The 19,973-nt window shown below is 42.6% G+C and overlaps 1 protein-coding gene across 4 annotated transcripts in view; it reads left to right on the top strand.

Annotated features, from left to right (window-relative positions):
• PIEZO2 (piezo type mechanosensitive ion channel component 2) overlaps window positions 1-19,973 on the top strand; it is a 257,611-nt gene that overhangs the window by 156,050 nt on the left and 81,588 nt on the right. For 2 of the 4 annotated variants that reach the window (XM_042239280.2, XM_060405256.1), the window contains exons 7-8: window positions 1,286-1,499; window positions 17,952-18,114. In XM_042239280.2, coding sequence (XP_042095214.1) covers window positions 1,286-1,499; window positions 17,952-18,114 — 377 coding nt within the window. Of the gene's footprint in view, window positions 1-1,285; window positions 1,500-17,951; window positions 18,175-19,973 lie in introns of all 4 variants that reach the window. The other 2 variants (XM_042239279.2, XM_042239281.2) reach the window with 1 other exon arrangement.

Below are 19,973 nucleotides of genomic sequence, written 5' to 3'. Positions count from 1 at the left end.
TGAAAGAAGGAAACCGTTCTATTCTGCGGCAACAGAATCATAACTGTAGCTTTTGTGAAACTGGCCACGTGTACAAGCCACACACACACGCACACACGTAGCTTTTCCCGTTTTGCTGTAAGTTTTATGTATCAGATGGTTTCTGTTAACCTCTGTAAAGCAGTCTTTCCCCTTAGCAGTCAGGTGGCGTTGTTTTCTACGTGACCAACAGGACCACTGTTCATCTCCCTCAGAGCCTGTGGGTGGTGATCTGTGACAAGGGACCCTTTTCTGTCCCCATCCAGAGCTACACATGGGCTTTCAGGAGCTTGTCTGTTTACACTGAGTCATTAGGTCTCTTAATTTAACTCTTCAGCATAGAGCGTTTTTCTTCCCGGGTTAGATGGTAATCTCACAGCACACACGCCCACTTCCTCTCCCTGTTGGCTGCAGGCTGCTCCTTCCATAAAAACTTTATCTCCATCTTTGCCCCATCCCCATTGCCCCAGAGCTGCTGCGAACTTTATCCCATCCTGCTTCTGTGAAATTTCATAAGATGAAGCAACTGTTTTTCCATAGGAGAGTTAAAAGATAGAAAAGTGAAGAGTATTTCTCAGGAAATGTAACTCAGGACTTTAATAAGAAGTTGTTTCAAAATGTTCCCTGCCAAGTTTTTAAATGCCTATGAAGGAGTGATTTCATTTGACATTTCCACTTTTAGTGATAGAGCAAATCACATTTTGTTGGGCAGGACAAAGATTTAGTGAGGTTTTATATGCCACGAGTTGGTGATGGACAGGGAGGCCTGGCGTGCTGCGATTCATGGGGTCGCAAAGAGTCGAACACCACTGAGCGACTGAACTGAACTGAATGCAGTATTTTCGTGAACCCTTGTCAACAGACAAGCAAAAGTAAATCATTATTTAAAAAATTTATCGAGGACAGTTAGAATGGACATACAGTATTCCTGAAAAACTGGGGGAGAAATAGAGAGATGGGAACAGGCAAGTAAGCATGCTAATTTCTACTGGTTGGAGAAGTGAATGTTTGTAGTCGGGGCTCAAGTACCACAGGTAGGATTTCTTCATCATCTGATATTTCCCCACGTTTACAAATTTCACTTTACATGTGACTTTTTTTCACAATACAAACAGCACTAATTCTGATATCATCAAGAGAGTGTGATGAATTTTACTACAAGCGTAGGAGGCGTTCCTCATCATCCCCGACAGTGACGGAGGCTGAGCTGTGCGGGGTTTCCTCCTCTCCACGTTTCTCACACGTGCCCCACCCCCCACCTCCTCAGGGATGATGCTGCCCTCTCTGACCTCATCCGTGTACTTCTTCGTGTTCCTGGGCCTGTGTACCTGGTGGTCCTGGTGCCGGACTTTCGACCCCTTGCTGTTCAGCTGTCTCTGCGTCCTGCTGGCCATCTTCACTGCGGGACACCTGATCGGACTCTATCTGTACCAGTTCCAGTTCTTCCAGGAAGCCGTTCCCCCCAACGACTACTATGCCAGGTAAGAGGCATTGCTGGACATTTGACGATTCTGTAAGATAATCCTTGAGCGCTTGGGAGGACCCTGCTGGGCCCTGAGCATCTGCTAAGTTTCTTCTGATGCTCACTGATGGGTCAGCTGGGCTTTGGTGGGGATGGGGACACGGTCTCTGCCTTGACTGTATCGGCCACACAGTCTGGAGGGAAGAGGTGTTGCTTCACGTGAGGGTGCTGCTGGGGTGAAGCGGAGGAAAGCTGCTGTCTGCAGCAAAGAGCAGACACATGGTCTCGGTTGAGGAAGGAGACCAGGGAGAATGTTTTACAGTAAAGAATAAGAAGGACATGTCAGAGCATCCATGGGAGGGAGCTCTTGAGGGCAAACAGAGGACAAATTGAGGATCAAAAAGAACTGAGTGGCCACAAAAATGTAAAAGTAAAAACGCATGAGTCCATGGTGTGTGTGTGTGTGTGTGTGTGTGTGTGTTTGGGAGAGCGAGAGAGAGAGAGAAAGGTGAGAGAGAGAGAGAGATTTTATGTGCTTCGGTTGAAGCTGACTATTATCCCAAAGCCTTATATGAAAATGAGAAATCAAGGTAAAGAACTCAGCATTTATTTTAATTTTTTGGAAGGAATTCTAGGCTATTCTCAGTTAATGAGGGAAAACTCCTCCTGACATGATGTCACTAGCTAATGAAGGAAAAGGAGTGCTAGAATTAGAAAACTACCATTTACCAATTCTTCATGAGATACTTAAATCTATTCACAAATTAAAACCATGACTTAAAGAGGCTCCTGGGTGAAGATTGTTTGCAAGGATGACAGAGTATAAGCTCGCTGATCATTTGCTAATTGCAAATGGAAAAGCCCCTTCTGGGGTAGTCAGCACCTTGACCAGCTGATCCAAACTTTACCAGAATGGAGTCCCTTGACCTTTCAGACTTCTAGTCTGGATGCAGTATGGGGAATGAGGCATTGAACTGTTAAGGCTTTAGACCTAACCTCCAATTTCCAGAAAATATAAGGGGCAGGAATGTGGTTTAATTGACTCCACAGGGAAGCAGTCATTAAATCCAGACTGTAGAATGTAAGGGAAGTGACCTGGTCTCTTCAAAAACCAGCATTCTGAAAAAGAAGTGTGTGTGGTAGGTGTGGGCAGAGACCGTTCTACTTCAAAGGAGAAGCAAGGAAGCCTGCAGACAGATGAGAAGCCCAACTCTGGATCACATCTCGGTTTAAGGACAAATCTTTTTGAGATTAAACAGGGAAATTTCAGTATTCACTGGTTATTAGCTGATAGTACAGACTTCCCGTTAGTTCTTAGGCACATGGTTGTATGTGGTTATCTGGGAAAATGTCATTATTTTAGAAGATACGGGGTGAATTCTTTAGGATACACGGACATGAAAAACAGAGGAGCCAAGACATGGAAACACCTAGGTGTTTGCTGATGGACGAATGACAAAAGAAAGAATAGTATACATATATAAGGAATGTTCTGGGGAAGGAAATGGCAACCCACTCCAGCATTTTTGCCTGGGAAATCATACGGACAGAGGAGCCTGGCGGGCTACAGTCCATGGGGTCACAAAAAGTTGGACCCTACTGACCAGCTAAGCATAGCACACAGGCAATGTTACTTGGCCATGAAAAAGAAGGAAGTCCTGCTATTTGCAACAACCTGGGTGAACCTGGAGGGCGTTGCGCTGAGTGAAATAAGTCAGAGAAAGATGAATACTGTATGACCTCACCCCTTATGTGGAATCTAAACAGAAAGTCCAACCTAAAGAAACAGAGAGGGGAGTGACAGTTGCTAAGCGCTGGAGGGTGGGGAGTATAGACAGAGGTGGAAAAAGGTACATATTTTTAGGTATGAGATTAGCAACTCTGAGGATCTATATACAGGGGCACTCTAGTAGTAGCAATGCATTGTAATAACATTGTACTGACATATGCTGAGAATAGACCTTAAGCCTTCATGCCACACACAAAAAAAGAAAAACAGTAGCTATTTGAAGTGATTATTAACTTGATTGAGGTGCTATGCATCATTTTACAGTCTATGCTTACATCAAATCATCATGCTGTCCACTTTAAATATACTACAATTTCACACGTCAGTTGTACCTCAGTAAAGCTGGGGGGCACTGAGAAGTCTCTTTAATGATATGGATTTGCATAATATTTATTTTAAGCAGAAGTGGATAGATACAAAATTTCAGTGCAGACATTAGTTCTAGGCTAAGTAAGTCTTTTAGTTTCTTCTAGATATATAATTTTTGCTTTACTGAACACATAGAGAAAAATGATTTTGCTGTTGCAAGATCGTTAGTTCCAGACTAAATGAATATTTCAGTCCTGATAGAAGTTTAATTTTTGGTTTTATTGAACACATAGAGCAAAAAGTTTTGCACTGTTGGTCTTTTAAGGGATGATTTAATTGGAAATGTCACGCCACATACCCAATTTAAGGCTCTTTTCTGCCATCTAGAGACTGATAATAGGAAATACAAAGACTATTCTGAACCACCTTGAAAACACCTCTTCTGTAAAGGATCATTTAGTAAATATTTTAGATTTCGCAGGCCTATAGTCTCTGTGACAATTTTTTCAAGAAGCCATTTTAGTGCAAAAGCAGCCCTGTACGAGATTTTCGGGTTTTGGCTAGGTTCTAGCAAAACTTTGTGGACGCTGAACTTTGGATTTCAAAATATTTTCACATTTCATGAAATACTATTTTTATTTTTCCCAACCACTTAAAAATGTAAAAACCATTATTAGCTCATGAGTTATAACAGGTGGTAAACCAGACTTGCCAACCAAGTGTGTGGGTAATAGCAGTCTTAATAGTGTTATAACTTACCATCTTTATCTTTTATTGGGATTGCCTCAAACTTAAAATGATGGTTGTAAGTTATTATAGACACTTTGAAGATAATACCTTTAAAAAGTTTAAAAGCTTCATCGCTATACTCTTATAGAGTCATTAGAAGTTGGGTGGTTTATCAGAGTATAGATAGTTTGTGCTAAACAATGCAATATATACACATTCATATATACACGTATATACACATAGATGTGTGTATACACATACGTTTGCATGTAAGCTGCCTTATTGTAGTTTCTTCCTCCATCAACTTGGTGAAAGTAGGACATTGCCTTTTAGCCTTTGAAAGCTTGGAAATTTGCGTATTTTAAATGATAGCTTTTTCTTAAGGCGTAATTTCAACGCATTGCTATCCACCAACTGAGCTGGCAGAAAACAAACTGCAAATAAGCAGGAAGAAAAAGTCATCCTGCGTGGGCGTTTGTCACAAATTTCATAACCACAGAGACCCCAGTCCATGCATCTAGCTTCGGATGTGGCCGTCCTCAAAACAATCCAAGTCGTTTTTGTCTTCTTGTAAGCTTTCAAATATGCTTTCTGGTGAAGGTTAGCTTTATTTTTAGAATATATTTAGAATACTTTTAGAAATATTGAATTGATTTGTTTATCATTAGGATGCTTGTTGGTGATTGTTTGGGAAAGTGTAAAAAAGAATCAGGAAAAACACTTAAAAAAATAATCCTAACTCCCAGAAATACTGTTCATTTTTGGTCTGTATTCCCCCGTGCTTTTCCTGTGCATAAATGTGCTTTTTACAAACAGACTTTGAATCGTGATGCTTGACTGTTGCACAGTATGGTTCACAGGATGTTCTGTAACTTGCTCTGTGCAACTTCTGCATCTCTTCATCTCATGAAATGTTTCTCTAAAGTGTGATTTTTCACGGACTGCAAAGCTTTTGATTGCGTTTGGCTGTGTAGCTGTGCTGTAATGTAGTCAGTCCTTGATTTCTGACCCAGGAGATTTAGATTCTTCATTTTTGCTCTCTTGAGCATCCATGTTACTTATGAATTTAGGAAAAACTCATAATGAGCAGAAGCAGCCCCAGGGTCCCTCAGCTGTGTGGGGGCCTCTGCCGGGCTGGCTAGTGCTCTGCTCTGCGGGAGGGCATGGAGGTTTCCCTGGTCCTGGGAGCATGCGATGTTACTCCACAGGTCTTCACGCAGCTGTTGTGACCTGAAATCCGGCTCCTGTGTGGAGCACACCTCTGCGGGCTTGTGTTTCTCTAGGGCAATGTCTTCTTTCAACCCAAGAGTCCCAAGAGATCATATGATTCCTTCCAACTCCACTCGCAACTGGGTGGAGCTCCTCAAAGGTTCTAGCCAAGGAAGCCTGTGGAGCAGGTGGGTAGGGACCAGAAGTGGACAAGGCAGATGGGAGACTGGGAGGACATAGACAAGGGGCAGGGAGGAGGGCTGCCTGGGGAAAAGTTAGTGATTCCCACTTGTTTGTGCACAGAACTGTCCAAATTCTCCGAAACAAAGTTCAGGGCTCTTTTCTGATAGTTATGAGCTTACCTATGGGAAGGTTGGGCTTCCATGGTGGCTCTGAAAGTGAAGAATCTGCCTGCAATGTGGGAGAGTAGGGTTCAATCCCTAGGTTGGGAAGATCCCTTGGAGAAGGAAATGGCTAGTATTCTTGCCATTTCAGTATTCTTGCCTGGAGAATCCCATGGACAGAGGAGCCTGGTGGGCTACAGTCCATAGGGTCACAAACAGTAGGATGTGACTGGTGCAAATAACACATGGGAAGGTTAAGGCAGAGTGTGAATAGGATATGAGACACTGGAGTATATGGTTCACATGCTTATAAACCATAAAAAATTCAGTTCCCCCTCTTGTGAAGTTGATCCAGCACAATAAAGCTTTAAACCTAATCCACATAACTTACAAAAGACAGATAACATACCACTCAGCACAGTTTGTTTAATGGAATAGAGCCCAGTTCCAGCGTATTCTGGCAGGTCTCCCTAAGGAAAATGGCAGACTAAACAAAATTTGGCTTAGCTAATCCCAAGTATGGGACTTTCCAAAGGTTCTGTGTTTCCTCGGGAATTTCTGTAGACAGCAAACACCTCACGCTTTGAAGGCCAGGAGGCAAGGGTCAGGGTTCAGAGTCCTCACCTGGGTTCCTCTCTGTGTTAAAGCCACCAGTCCCAGCCAGCTTGTGTCCTGTGGGTTTTCTGCACGGAAAGTGTGGGACGTGCATTGTGGGAGACAGGACCGGGGCAGGTGGGCCTGACTTGCTCTGTGGTGTCCTTGAATGTGAGCTGAAATGTGTTGAATGCTGTAAACGAATATCTCCTTGCTGGTGACTTTACAAAAAGCCAGTTTTAATAGTGTCAGCTCACTGTTGACTGTTCCCTTGCAAAGATGACACTGCAAGTAATTCTGAGGTGAACTCATGTAAAAACAGTCCTGGGCAAAGTGGGGGTGGTGGGGGGCGGTCCTTGTTTTCTCACCAAAATTATCTGGACAATCACAGCAAACATTCCAACGTGGGCCAGGTGGAGGGCTTGGCTGGGGAGTCAGCGTCTACTGCTTTCGTAGTCATGACTGAGAGTGATGGAACCTGTAGGTTTTCTTCTTCTGAGTGTCATGAACATTTGTGCACAGTGAGCACTCATATGGGGCTGACTGAATGGCCCTCAAAGTCATGTCTCATCATCTCTGACTGGCTGTCATTCCAACCTCTGCATTTTCTCTGCGACAGTCACAGTCACTTTCTCTATACTGCAAGGGTTGGACTTCTTTGCTCAAATTCATTTTGTTGTTTTGCTGCTTTATTTTTTCACCTTAGATCCTGCAATTTGAAAATGAACAAGAATTGTGGGAAGGATTGGGAGAGATTCAGGCCATTCCCTTTGGAGGCAGCATTCTCTATTAAATAAATACACAACAGCTTGTCCCATGTCCCTTTCCATGTCCTGTTTTAACAAATCACAATAAGAAAATGCACTTTGTTTAGTGGAGGAAAAACATGTTTATTCCAGTGTTAAAACAGTATAAGAAAGAAAAGCCAAAGCCTCAAACTTCAGCAATATTTAACCATTCTGTAACAAATAAGAAAAATGGAAAAAAAACATGAAAAGTATAGTATTGTTTATTATATTTATCCTATTCTTACGCTAGTCATTAAAATGTCAGTAATGGCTGGAAGAAGCACAAGCTGGAATCAAGATTGGCGGAAGAAATATCAATAACCTCATATATGCAGATGACACCACCCTTATGGCAGAAAGTGAAGAGGAACTAAAAAGCCTCTTGATGAAAGTGAAAGAGGAGAGTGAAAAAGTTGGCTTAAAGCTCAACATTCAGAAAATTTAAGATCATAGCATTTTGTCCCATCACTTCATGGGAAATAGATGGAGAAACAGTGGAAACAGTGGAAACAGTGTCAGACTTTATTTTTGGGGACTCCAAGATCACTGCAGATGGTGACTGCAGCCATGAAATAAAAAGATGCTTACTCTTTGGAAGGAAAGTTATGACCAACCTAGATAGCATATTGAAAAGCAGAGATATTACCTTGCCAACAAAGGTCCATCTAGTCGAGGCTATGGTTTTTCCGGTGGTCATGTATGGATATGAGAGTTGGACTGTGAAGAAGGCTGAACACCAAAGAATTGATGCTTTTGAACTGTGGTGTTGGAGAAGACTCTTGAGAGTCCCTTGGACTGCAAGGAGATCCAACCAGTCCATCCTAAAGGCGATCAGCCCTGGATGTTCTTTGGAAGGAATGATGCTAAAGCTGAAACTCCAGTGCTTTGGCCACCTCATGAGAAGAGTTGACTCATTGGAAAAGACTCTGATGCTGGGAGGGATTGGGGGCAGGAGGAGAAGGGGACGACAGAGGATGAGATGGCTGGATGGCAACACCGACTCGATGGACATGAGCTTGAGTGAACTCTGGGAGTTGATAATGGACAGGGAGGCCTGGCATGCTGCAATTCATGGGGTTGCAGAGTCGGACACAACTGAGCGACTAAACTGAACTGAATGTGTCAGGAGTCATAATGGCCCTGATGCTGTGTCTTTTTCTTCTAGTTTGGAGAAGCCAATGGGCTCCTAGAAAGTGACACAATGCAGTCACTCTTGTGTTGTGTCTGGTGCCGTTGGCTTTGCAGGTGCTTGTCTAATGTGACCTGTTCTAGTGTGTTTGCAGCCTTACCTGGGACAGCTATGGTGCTGCCTTTTCATCAGAGCCGTCTTAGCCTAGCTAATGGAAACAGCACAGAAAGACAAAATTGTTCATAATGGAGGCAGGTTGGTGAGAACCTCATCTGAAAGTGGTCCAGTGTGGGGAAAATTAATGTCAAGCAGGTCATTTTCATGCTGAGGAATGTAAATGAACCTGTGGTTAACACTTCCCCTTTTTGTTAAGGGTGTCCCCACCAGGGAGTCAATGGTTTAATTTGCCAGGTTGGTAAGTGATATAACAGGAACCAAACTCTTGTTTCTTTTTAGATTAAGTGACTGAACTCAGACCCACTTTATCTGTGCTCATCTAAAAGGCAAAAACTGGGAACAAGAGAAACAAATTGACTTTTCACAGATAAATGGAAAATCAATAGAATGTAAATACTTGACCCTCGAGTCCATTCGGGGAATCTCCACAACCTGATGGTCACCTGGGGCCGTGAGTAGGTGTGGTGTTGACCCAAGACCCCTGGGAAAGAGGGGTCCCTGGGTGGGGTGTCACCCTGCCACCCAAGTGACACCTGGCATCATGTTTAAAGCAGCCACTGCCCCTGACCAGGCAGGTGAGCCTCCACACTGGACATCTGCCAGCCTGGGCTTCTGGAAGTGCACCCTCGACCAGCTGTGTCTCGCCTTTGTTCTTGAGCATGCCTCTCAGGAAGGGTCTTCTTCCAGTGTCCAGGAAGGACCCACCCTGTCCTGTGACCTGGTTTCCTTGCTGACCTGGAGGGCAGTCAAGCTCTGGAGCTTGCACAGAGCAACTCACCTGCACGGGTCACCGCGAGTCAGGACCTTTCTGCCCAAGTGCTGTCCCTGCTCTCAAGGATAAAATGTAGTCCAGTGAAGCTTGCCAGGTGAAAAGATGACTCTTCTACATTTAATCTTTCAAAATATGAAGAGGAATAGAGATTAGGCAGAGTTGGCAGTTATTTTTTTTCTACATTTGCTCCAAATGATTAGTATTAATGAACATATTACAAACTATGCCTGGATGGTACATTTAAGTGCTTTCAACTTTAAAAATTAATAGCAAATTAATGATGGTAAAAGTTCTTGTGGTGGGAAGATGGACTAATCCTTCAAGTTAAAATAACAGCTGATGAAAAATTAAAGGGATCTTTTAAGAAAGGGCATTTTGGAACAAAACAATTATTTTGCTATCAAACGTTTTGTTGGAAAGTGTGACCATCTTGTTTGTTAGAGCTAAGATTCTCATTCATGGATTGGACTTTAATTCAATGCAGTAACACCTCATTAATTTTTTAGACTGTAGATAAGCCAATTTGGCTAACTTGTAAAGTATTTTGAGGACAGATATACAGAAGGATGTTGCCTCATAACTGCTTGGCTTTCTGAAGTTCAGAATGTTACTTATGCAGTAACTGTGGCTGCTGTTGTCTGCATTTTTTTCTTTTTCCAAACTTTAAACTCTTTATTTTGTATGAGTGCAGCTGGTTAACAATGTTGTGGTAGTTTCAGGTGAACAGCTAAGGGAATCAGCCACACATATACATGAATCCTTTATTCTCCCAGCCCCCTCCAGGCCAGGCTGCCACATAACATCGAGCAGAGTTCATGTCTGTACAGTGGTCTTTGTTGGTTATCCATTTTAAATATAGCAGTGTGTTCATTTTAGTTCTAAACAAACTGACCCGGAAGTAAGAGGTTAGCTCTGGAAATGGGAGCTGAGAGGCTTTGATTTTTCTCTTCAGAGTTTCTCTAAAGAAGTTTTTTTTTCCTGAGAAAACTTAACAATTGTTTTCATAAAGTTGCTAGTTATTCATTTTTGGTGGAAATAGTATAATTGTTTTTCTTACAGCTTTCTTGATGTATAATTGATATGAAATAAACTGCATAATTTAAAGCTTACAGTTTGATCAGTTTTGACATAATCATACCCATGAAACCATCACCATAATTAAGGGAATGAATATACCCATCTGTCTCAAGAGCTCCATCATCCCCTTTGTAATCTCTCTCCTGTCTTCATCCTCCTTCATCCCATCCCCAGATAAACTCTGATGGCTCTCCCTGACTTGATTAGAGTACATTTTCTAGGACTTTCTATAAACAAAATCATGTAGTATGTACTTTTAAACATTACTGTTGCTATTATTATTGTTATAATTAATATTATGATTATCCTGGGTGGGGACAGGAGGTAGGTCTCATTTTGCAGTGTGAGAGTTCATTTCTTTTTTTCGTTCTGTTTTAGTAGAGTCAATCTTTTTAAATTTGGGCATTCTGATTGTTGTGTAGAGGCAGTTCATTGTGATTTTAATTTAATGCATTTCCCTAGTGACCAATGAGGCTGAGGATCTTTTTCATGAGCTGATTTTACATTCATATATCTTTCTAATGAAGTGTCTGTTAAAATATTTTACCCGTTCTTATTTGTTTTTTAAAATTTATTTTTAATTGAGGGGAAATTGCTTTACAATGTTGTGTTGACTTCTGCCATACAACAGTGAGAATCAGCCATGATTACACATATATACCTTCCTCTTGAGCCTCCCTCTCCTCCCCACATTCCACCCCTCTAGGTCATCACAGAGTGCTAGGCCAGACTCCTTGTGTTTTATAGGAACTTCTCACTAGCTATCTATTTTACACACATGTGCATGTTAAGTCGCTTCAGTCATGTCCAACTCTTTGCAGTGCTGTGGACTGTACGTCGATGCTGCTTTCTCTTCATCACACTCTCTTCAGATCGCATAAATCTTTCACTTTTTACCCATTTTTAAAAATCATGTTGACTTTGTTTTCTTTCAGTTGAGTTCTGACAGTTGTTTAGGACACGAATCATTTATCAGGTATATGTTTCTGGAAATATTTCCTCAGTCTATGGGTTATCATCCTTTTACTAGTGTCTTTGCAGGAGGAGAGGTTTTAATTTTGATGAAATATACTTCATAGTTGTTCTTTTGTGAATCATGCTTCTGGTGTGGTAGTTAAGAATTATTTGCCAAGCCCAAATTCACAAACATTTCCTCTATATCTTCTTCTCAGAGTTTGTTTTGCCTTTGGTGTTAAGTAGTCCAGAATCATTTATTGAAATGACTGTGTTTTCTTTTGCATCTGTTGAAAATCATGACCATGATTATGTGGTTGATTTTATATATAGACTATTCTATACAATTTGTCTCTTCATCTTTATGTCACTGTCTTAATTACTTATAGCTTGATAATCTCTTGAATTTAAGCAGTGTCAGACTTTCTTTTTTCTCTTCTTTTTTTTAAATTTGAAGTTGTTTAAGCTATTCTAAGCCCTTTAATTTTCCATATGAATTTTAAATCAGTTTGTCGATGTCTATAGCAAAGCCTGCTGGGATTGAATTTGTATGACGGAAGAGTTGGTGTTGAATTTTTTATCATTATTTTTAAATTTTTCCTTAAGAAGAATTCACTTATGAAACTATGTGAGTCTGAAATTTTCTTCATGGGAAGATATTTAAGCACAGATTCAATTTCTCTAATAAATATAAGATTCTCAGGTTATTAAATGAATTTTAGTAATTTGTATCTTTCAAGGAATTTTCCTTTGCATGTAAGATGTCAAATTTATTAGCATAAAGTTGCTAATAATTTTGAGTTTGTTTTCTTTTAAATATTTGTAGAATCAGTAATGATGTTATTTAATTTATTGCAGAGAATAGTTACTTAATTTATTCAGAGAATTTGTACTGTCTTTTTTCCCTATTCAGTCCACATATCCACATTTCCATGATTATTTTTCTTCTGCATAAAATAATTTTTCACATTTTTTGTAGGGCACCTTCTGGTGATAGATAATTTTGCTGGGTATAGAATTCTAGGGTAATAGCTTTTATTTTGCTAAGTTAAAGATGTTCCCTCACTGTCTTCTCACTTGTATTGTGTCTGACAATAAATCTGAAGTTCTTATTATTCTTACTTTATATATTAATATTGATGGAAAATTGCACTCACCTTCCTGATAACTGATTACGTGAATAAAAAAAAAAAAGAAAAAGAAACAAACAAAACACCCAGCTTTACCATCCATTCCATGATTGAGTTTGAAACTGATTAACGTTACCATATTTCCATGATACATGTCCATTAAAATATATTCATGTTTTCCTAAAATAGAAAATTCCCAGGAATGGGAAAAGCTTATACTTTTTGTTGCATCACATTACAAGGACACTTCATGGAAAGCCGTTTCCTATGATGTAAACCTGAGAAACTTAGGGCTTTATCCTAGAACACATAGAAGCATTTTATGTGGACTTTACAGAAGAAGATCTGGGCTTTAGCTAGACTTCTGCCAATTGTTTCCTTTTCTAGATGTTTGCTTCTTCCTGGAGGTTCTTAAGCTACAACTTTTCCTACAGAAGATTTCTTGCTTTCCCCTGTTTGAGCATGCCCCCATAGATGAATTATCCAACCTTTTTCCTTCTGTATCTCTGACCTTTCTGACACTCAGTGAAACTCCTTGGTCACTAGTTTGTAGGTTTCTCTTTTGTGCCCTTCAGATAAATTAAAATGTAAGAGCCAGCAACTGGCTACTCCACTGGGGAGTGAGATCCCTCCCATGGGGTCAGTGAGGTGCCCCTGTGCCCTTCCGAGGTAATGCCTGCTGCTCCCATGCTCAGAAAGTGAAGTGAAGTCGCTCAGTCGTGTCCGACTCTTTGCGACCCCATGGACTGTAGCCTACCAGGCTCCTCTGTCCATGGGATTTTCCAGGCAGTAGTACTGGAGTGGGTTGCCATTTCCTTGTCCAGCAGATCTTCCCGACCCAGGGACTGAGCCTGGGTCTCCCGCATTGTAGACAGACGCTTTACCATCTGAGCCACCAGGGAAGTCAAAGCGGTGGCGCAAATCACCGCTCTGCACCCACCATCCAGGCAAAGCAGTTCTATGGAAGGAAAACTTGATAACCACCTTCCAAAGGATGAACAGCTCAGAGCACATCTCCTAAAGTCATTCCGCCATATTTGAGTAGTTTCCCACCATCATGAATTCTCTATGATGACAGGAATAGTATCTTATTTGTTTGCACATCTTCGACAATAACTATAATGCTCAATAGACTCAGGACTCAGCACTTGAAAGGACAAATTTACTAAATGTGTCCTGTAGTGGACTCTTCCTATGACTAATGCCCTTTCCTGAGGGTTTCCTGATACCCTTGGGGTTTTCCTATTTCACCACTTACTGCACCTGAGAAATGGAGTGGTGTGATTTGAAGCCAGCAGACCTGGATACATAAGCCCTACCACATACAAACCTTTGTATTCATTTGTGCCTCAATCTACATGTGTAATGGAGCCAATAGCAGATCCCCAGCAGAGCTGACCTCAGACATTCAACATAGTGCCTGATTTATCAGAGGAACTGCGGAGTTGGCTTGCGTCTCCTTCTTTCTGCCTTTGTAAGTTCATTGGATGTAGGGCTTTAAAATGATGTATTCAAATCCATGCTTACATTATAGCTACTTGGGGAAAATTATGTTTGTGGGTAATAGAAATGCCCACATTTGATATTTCTCATCCTGTGCTCCCAACACGGAAGGCTGCATGTTTTAGGGACCGAACTTGGTCTTGTCATAAGAAGCTGTATGGGATGACCAACTGGTCCTGGGAGTCCTGGTTCTGACTCATTTCTGCACTGCTCTCAGAGGTGAAAATGTGTTTAGACACAGAAAATGGGCCATAAATCTAGAACATACACTGCATATAAATGTTCTTGAGATGTGGCATCATCTCAAGTAGGGTAGTGGGCCTTTAATGGTGAAATGGCAAGGAATTTCCACATGGCCTCAGTGTGTTCGTTAGCTGTCTCCCTTCTGAAGACAACACACCTTCTACCTGTGCAAAATTGTCCCATGGACAGAATGCTTTTATAATAAGTCAGGGTTCCGCGCGTGTAGGGTTAAGCCCAATTACAACAACCTGGCAGACCGTTAAGACACACGTGTGCCAAAAAGGACTTCAAAGGCATGATACAGAGCCCAGGGGACTCCATGCAGTTTTTCCAAGCTTAAGAAAACAATGTTGTGCGGAAACTGTCAAACTCCAGTTTCTCAAAAACGTCCATGGGTTTGGCATGGAAATGTGTTTAAAGCATAAGTAGGAAACTAATGAAAAGAGACGTTAAACATTGGCTGTGTTTTTCGTATGATGCAATACAGAGGGGAGGGTGGTTGGAAGCCAGAGCAGCAAGAACACGTGTGTAAAAGTGGTCTGTCCTCACCCAGATGGGCTGCTGTAAGGACAGGGGAGCATCTTGTTGGGAGGACCCCTGAGAGCTAGATTCAGTCTCCTTCCAGCAAAGACATTTGTCGAACTTTGAGGAAGTGCCTTCAGGGGAGTGGAAGCACAAACCTCATTTTCTGTGGACATCTGACCTGCCTTGCCTTCTTGACAGCGTGTCCTTGCTTTTATTCATGTGTAAAACTAATTCTGTTTCCCACCTGCCAGCAGTTAGATTTTTGGCCTTTACTTGTGCTGACTGCACCATGGGGTTTTGGAGAAGGAGGAGGTTCTGTCCCTGTCTGCTGGTGGCCCCCCTTTCTGAAGGGTCGTCCCCCCTACACCTGCCCCACCCTGTGACCCCATAATGCAGGATGCTGGACACACCAAGCCACAGTACAATTAAATTGTGAATAACAATGATAGAGAAAAATAGTAACAGCATCACAATAGAAAGTACATCTTGTGAAAGGGAATCACAGACTTCTCACCAGAAATTATACCAGTCTAAATGCAAGAGGACAACATCCTTCACATTCTCCTGGAAAAAAAAAAATCAAGGTGTGATTTTATATCTAAAGGTATATATGATATACCTAAAGGTATGCTGCTGCTAAGTCACTTCAGTCGTGTCCGACTCTGTGCGACCCCATAGACAGCAGCCCACCAGGCTCTCCCGTCCCTGGGATTCTCCAGGCAAGAACACTGGAGTGGGTTGCCATTTCCTTCTCCAATGCATGAAAGTGAAAAATGAAAGTGAAGTCGCTCAGTTGTGTCCGATTCTTAGCGACCCCATGGACTGCAGCCCACCAGGCTCTTCCGTCCATGGGATTTTCTAGGCAGGAGTACTGGAGTAGGGTGCCATTGGTATAATAAAGGTCAAATAAAGATGTTCTCAGGTGAAACTGAGGGTGTTTGGCACCAGCAGATCTTCATGACACACGGATATATATTTTTTAATATTAAAGGGTGTTTTGCAGACTAAAGAAAGTGATTCTTGGTAAAAACTCGGAGTTACAAATAAAAAGCTCCTGAAATAAGATTCGTCTCTTGACTATCTCTCGGTGAAGTTTTGTGAAGATATTGTGTCAACTGGTTAGTGAGGGAGTATTTGATTGGAGAATATGCCTCCAGGTGTCAGTATGAAGGGCTCAGATTGTAAAGATCTCTGAGCTCTTGAAAGAAAAGGCTAAATTAAAAGTGTGGTGTCTAAGGTCACGCTTGCAAGGATGGCTCCATCAAAAAACTTGAAACGTGGCAGGGATGTACATAAATTGGAGCCCTGTGCACTGTTGGTGGGAACATAAACTGATTGTAGCCACTGTAACCACAGTACAGTAGTTCCTCAAACAATTAAAGAGAGACCTACCATATGCTCCAACGTTCTACTTCTGGGTATGTGGCCAAAAATATCAAAAGTGGGATCTTCAAAAGGTATTTGTACACCTGTGTTCATGGCAACTTATAATAGCCAAAAGGTGTAAGTCTCCATCCTTGGAGAAATGGATAAAGAAAATGTGATCCATCCATACAATGGTATATTATTCAGCCTTCAAAAGGAAAGAAATTCTGACACCTGCTGCACCAGTGAATGAACCTTGAGAACATTATGCTGAGTGAAATAAACAGTCACTAAGGAACAGATACTGTGTGATTCCACTTAGAGTCTACCAGGTGCGTGGCATAATCATCTTGATGGAGACAGAAGGTAGGATGGTGGTGACCAAGAGCGGAGGGGGAAGATGGGGTGGGGTTTTAGTGTTTAATGGGGACAGGGTTTTAGTTTTGCAAGATGACAAGTTTAGAGATTGGTTGTTCAACAGTGTGAATGCAGTTAATACCCCTATACTGTACACTTAAAAATGTAAGATGATAGATTCTGTTTTATGTGTGAGATCCATCTAGGAGATTGCAAGGAGAAAGTCACTCAGTTGTGTCCGACTCTTTGCAACCCATGGACTATACTATCCATGGAATTCTCCAGGCCAGAATACTAGAGTGGGTAGCTGTTCCCTTCTCCAGGGGACCTTCCCAACCCGTGATATGTTATCTGTATTTTACCACAATTTAATGTTTTAAAGTGGGGGGTTATTTTCAGTATTATGTATTTCCTGCAAATGGCTGGGTTTCTGTATTACCAGAGACCAGCAGATGTGATCTGGAGTGAACCTGAAAACAGGTGAAGGTTTTATAAATCTGCCAACATGTACAAGGAGAAACAAACACCCAGCCAAGTCATAACCACCATGTGCTGTCAAATGTTGGGAGTGCTTTGGAAGAGGAGAAAAATCACAAAGCAAGTGCTCCATGGAGAGTGGAGAGACAGTTGTGCTCCCTGCCAAGGAGGAGGAGGAAGAGAAGTAGGAATCTGATAGGAGTGGGGGTGGGGATGGTCACTAATATCACCCTGGCCTCATGATAATAACTGCAATATCTCTGAGAGGTTTTACAAGTGGAGAATTCATAGTCTTGGAAAACCTTAGAGCAGCAAAAAATGGGACATCAAAGTCAAAGGAAGTTAACATGTAAAAGCTACAAACGATTGAAGCTTTCCAGGGAGACTCACTTGACATGTAAAGTGAGTCATTCACTTAGTAGAGTCATTTCTGAGAAAAAAATTCATATAAAATGAACTTCTTAATGAATCACATTTACACAACTTCCCATTATATAATTATATCTGATTATATAGTAGAAATCTACATTAAGAAAACACTTATTGACAATTGAGACATAAATTTCTAATAAGTGTGCAAAGATTTGGTATTAACTAGATTTTTGAACCAGAGGAAAGGCCATCTGGGTAATGTTGGTATGAATTTTATACATACACAAACATACAAATGTATGATTTAAAGATGCATATATTGTATATGGGGCATCCCTGGTGACTCAGACAGTAATGCTGCAATGCTGGAGACCCGAGTTCATTCGCTGGATTGGGATGATCCCCTGGATAAGGGCATGGCAACCCGCTCCAGTATTCTTGCATGGAAAATCCCATAGACAAAGGAGCCTGGTGGATTACAGTCCATGGGGTCACAAAGAGTCAGACACAACTGAGCAACTAAGCACAGCACAGCTCATGAATGTGTCAGACAAGCTGGTTGTATTCTGTGGATCAGAGCCAGATCTTTGTTGCATCTTTTTAATATTTCTCTTTTGTTTTTAAACAGGTTGTTTGGTATCAAATCAGTCATTCAGACGGACTGTTCCAGCACATGGAAGATCATTGCCAACCCCGACCTGTCCTGGTACCACCACGCCAACCCCATCGTCCTGCTGGTGATGTACTACACGCTGGCCACTCTGATCCGAATCTGGCTGCAGGAGCCCGTTGTAAGGACCAGAAGTTTTCATGGTCTTGTCTGCAAAGTAGCAGGAGACTCCGGGGAAAGGGTTCGTTCCTATCAACTGCTGACTATAGTATATCCTGAAATAACTATAGTGTTCTTATCAGAGTGTTTTGTTTCCACACAGAGCCCTAAGCAAGTACAGATTCTATCAGATCAAAGACCAGCTTCCCTGTGTTAGCATCCCCCAGGCTGCTCAGAGGGCTGGTGGTGAGGGCAGTGAAGCCTCGTTTTCATTGAGCACTCGCTAGTTGCCAGGCCAGGTGCTGGGCTGTTTACATACAGGTGCTGTACCCATCTTAGACATGAGGAGACCAAGGGTAGAGAGGTAAATCACGCACTTGATGAACAGTAGAAATCAGATTCAAGCCCATGTTTGCTGACAATGCAAGGGTCTCTGACCACGCAGACTGTTGTCATGGCAACTGGAGTTTCCTAAAGCTTAGACCTCTGACCTCTGATGATATGATGGAGACTGACCACCCAGACTGTTGTCATGGCAACTGGAGCTTCCTAAAGCTTAGACCTCTGACCTCTGATGATATGATGGGGATGTCCCCATCTCGGTGGTGCAGTAACCCCCAGGGTCAAAGGACAGGGCTGAGGACTGGGCTGTTCCCTGTGGGGTTATTCATAGAATGTGGTATGTTGGGGCACCATTAGGGAGGACAGCTTGTGGTCCCTTTCTTTTCCTTTTCAGTGACAGCAACTTCAGTCCCTTTCGTTCTCCCAAAATGACTATAAGAAGCTTAGCTGTGAGGGAGATAGGTGGCATAGACGGGGCTGCTATGCAAAACCTCACGGCCACATGCCAAGCGGGGTAGGGGATGCTAGGATGGGGGCAAAGGTGAGATCCCAGGCTGGCACTTGCTCCCCTCCAGCTCCATGCACCCGGTCAGAAGCCAGGCTACCAGTGTGTACTGAGGACCAGCCAGCATTTCAGACCCCAGCCTGGGGCCACAGGTAGAACATCGGCCCAGAGGAGGTGAGGGGCTGAACGTTTTACAAAAAGAAAGGCAGCCCCCAAATATGTGAGCAGTTGACGGCACAGGCGTCCTTGTTTGCTGGGGGTCTGCCCCTCCCTGTGTGTAGGGACCCTCACTCTGGCCCACAGTACAGGCGTCCTGTTTACAGGGGTCTCAGGTCTCACTTTCCCTGGACCCCGAGACAGCAGTGGTGACAGGATGATTCTAGGCTCACAGAGAATCCCAGTCACCTTGGTTACCTTTTCCTCCGAGTCTCTTCTAAGATATGAGGGCGCCAGTAAACCCCTTAACAGTGTTGCTGCGTTTTCTTCCTGCACAAACACATAGGTATGGGTACATGTAGACGCACACATAAAACTGTGTGAAAGAAGTAAAAATGTGAGAACTTCTCTGAACAACGTCTTAGGCAATGATGGAAATGACCTTTATGCCTTCAGGTTCGTAAGAGTCCCAGGTGCCCCTGGCTTTCCCTTGGTGCCTCAGGCAGGAGCTGCTGGGCTGTTCCAGCCTCTCAGGCCCTGGAGACTCTCAACCTCCTTGGCCCCAGGCTGTCCAGGAGCCAGGGAAGGCAGAGAGTGGGAAGGACAGGCCACATGCCAGGCCACAGCAGGTCCTACCCTACAGCATCTGCGGGTGTGTGTAGAGCAGGGTCTCATTCATACCAGGTCAACCCTTGGGGGGGTCAGTGTTTTAAATGGGGTTGGCACTCAGGACTTCGTCATCAAGGCAGTGATGGAGGGCAGGTGCCTGGTTGTATTAATATCATGGTTCCAGGTGGCCTGGTAGGTTTCATGAAAAACATGAGTTCTGCAATAAAAGTCTGTGATGTAAGTTTGAGAAAGAGAGGAGCAAGTGTCTG

This window comes from Ovis aries, chromosome 23 (genome assembly GCF_016772045.2).
Source record: "Ovis aries strain OAR_USU_Benz2616 breed Rambouillet chromosome 23, ARS-UI_Ramb_v3.0, whole genome shotgun sequence".
Taxonomy (NCBI): domain Eukaryota; kingdom Metazoa; phylum Chordata; class Mammalia; order Artiodactyla; family Bovidae; genus Ovis; species Ovis aries.
This window is presented reverse-complemented; position numbering and strand designations above follow the sequence as displayed.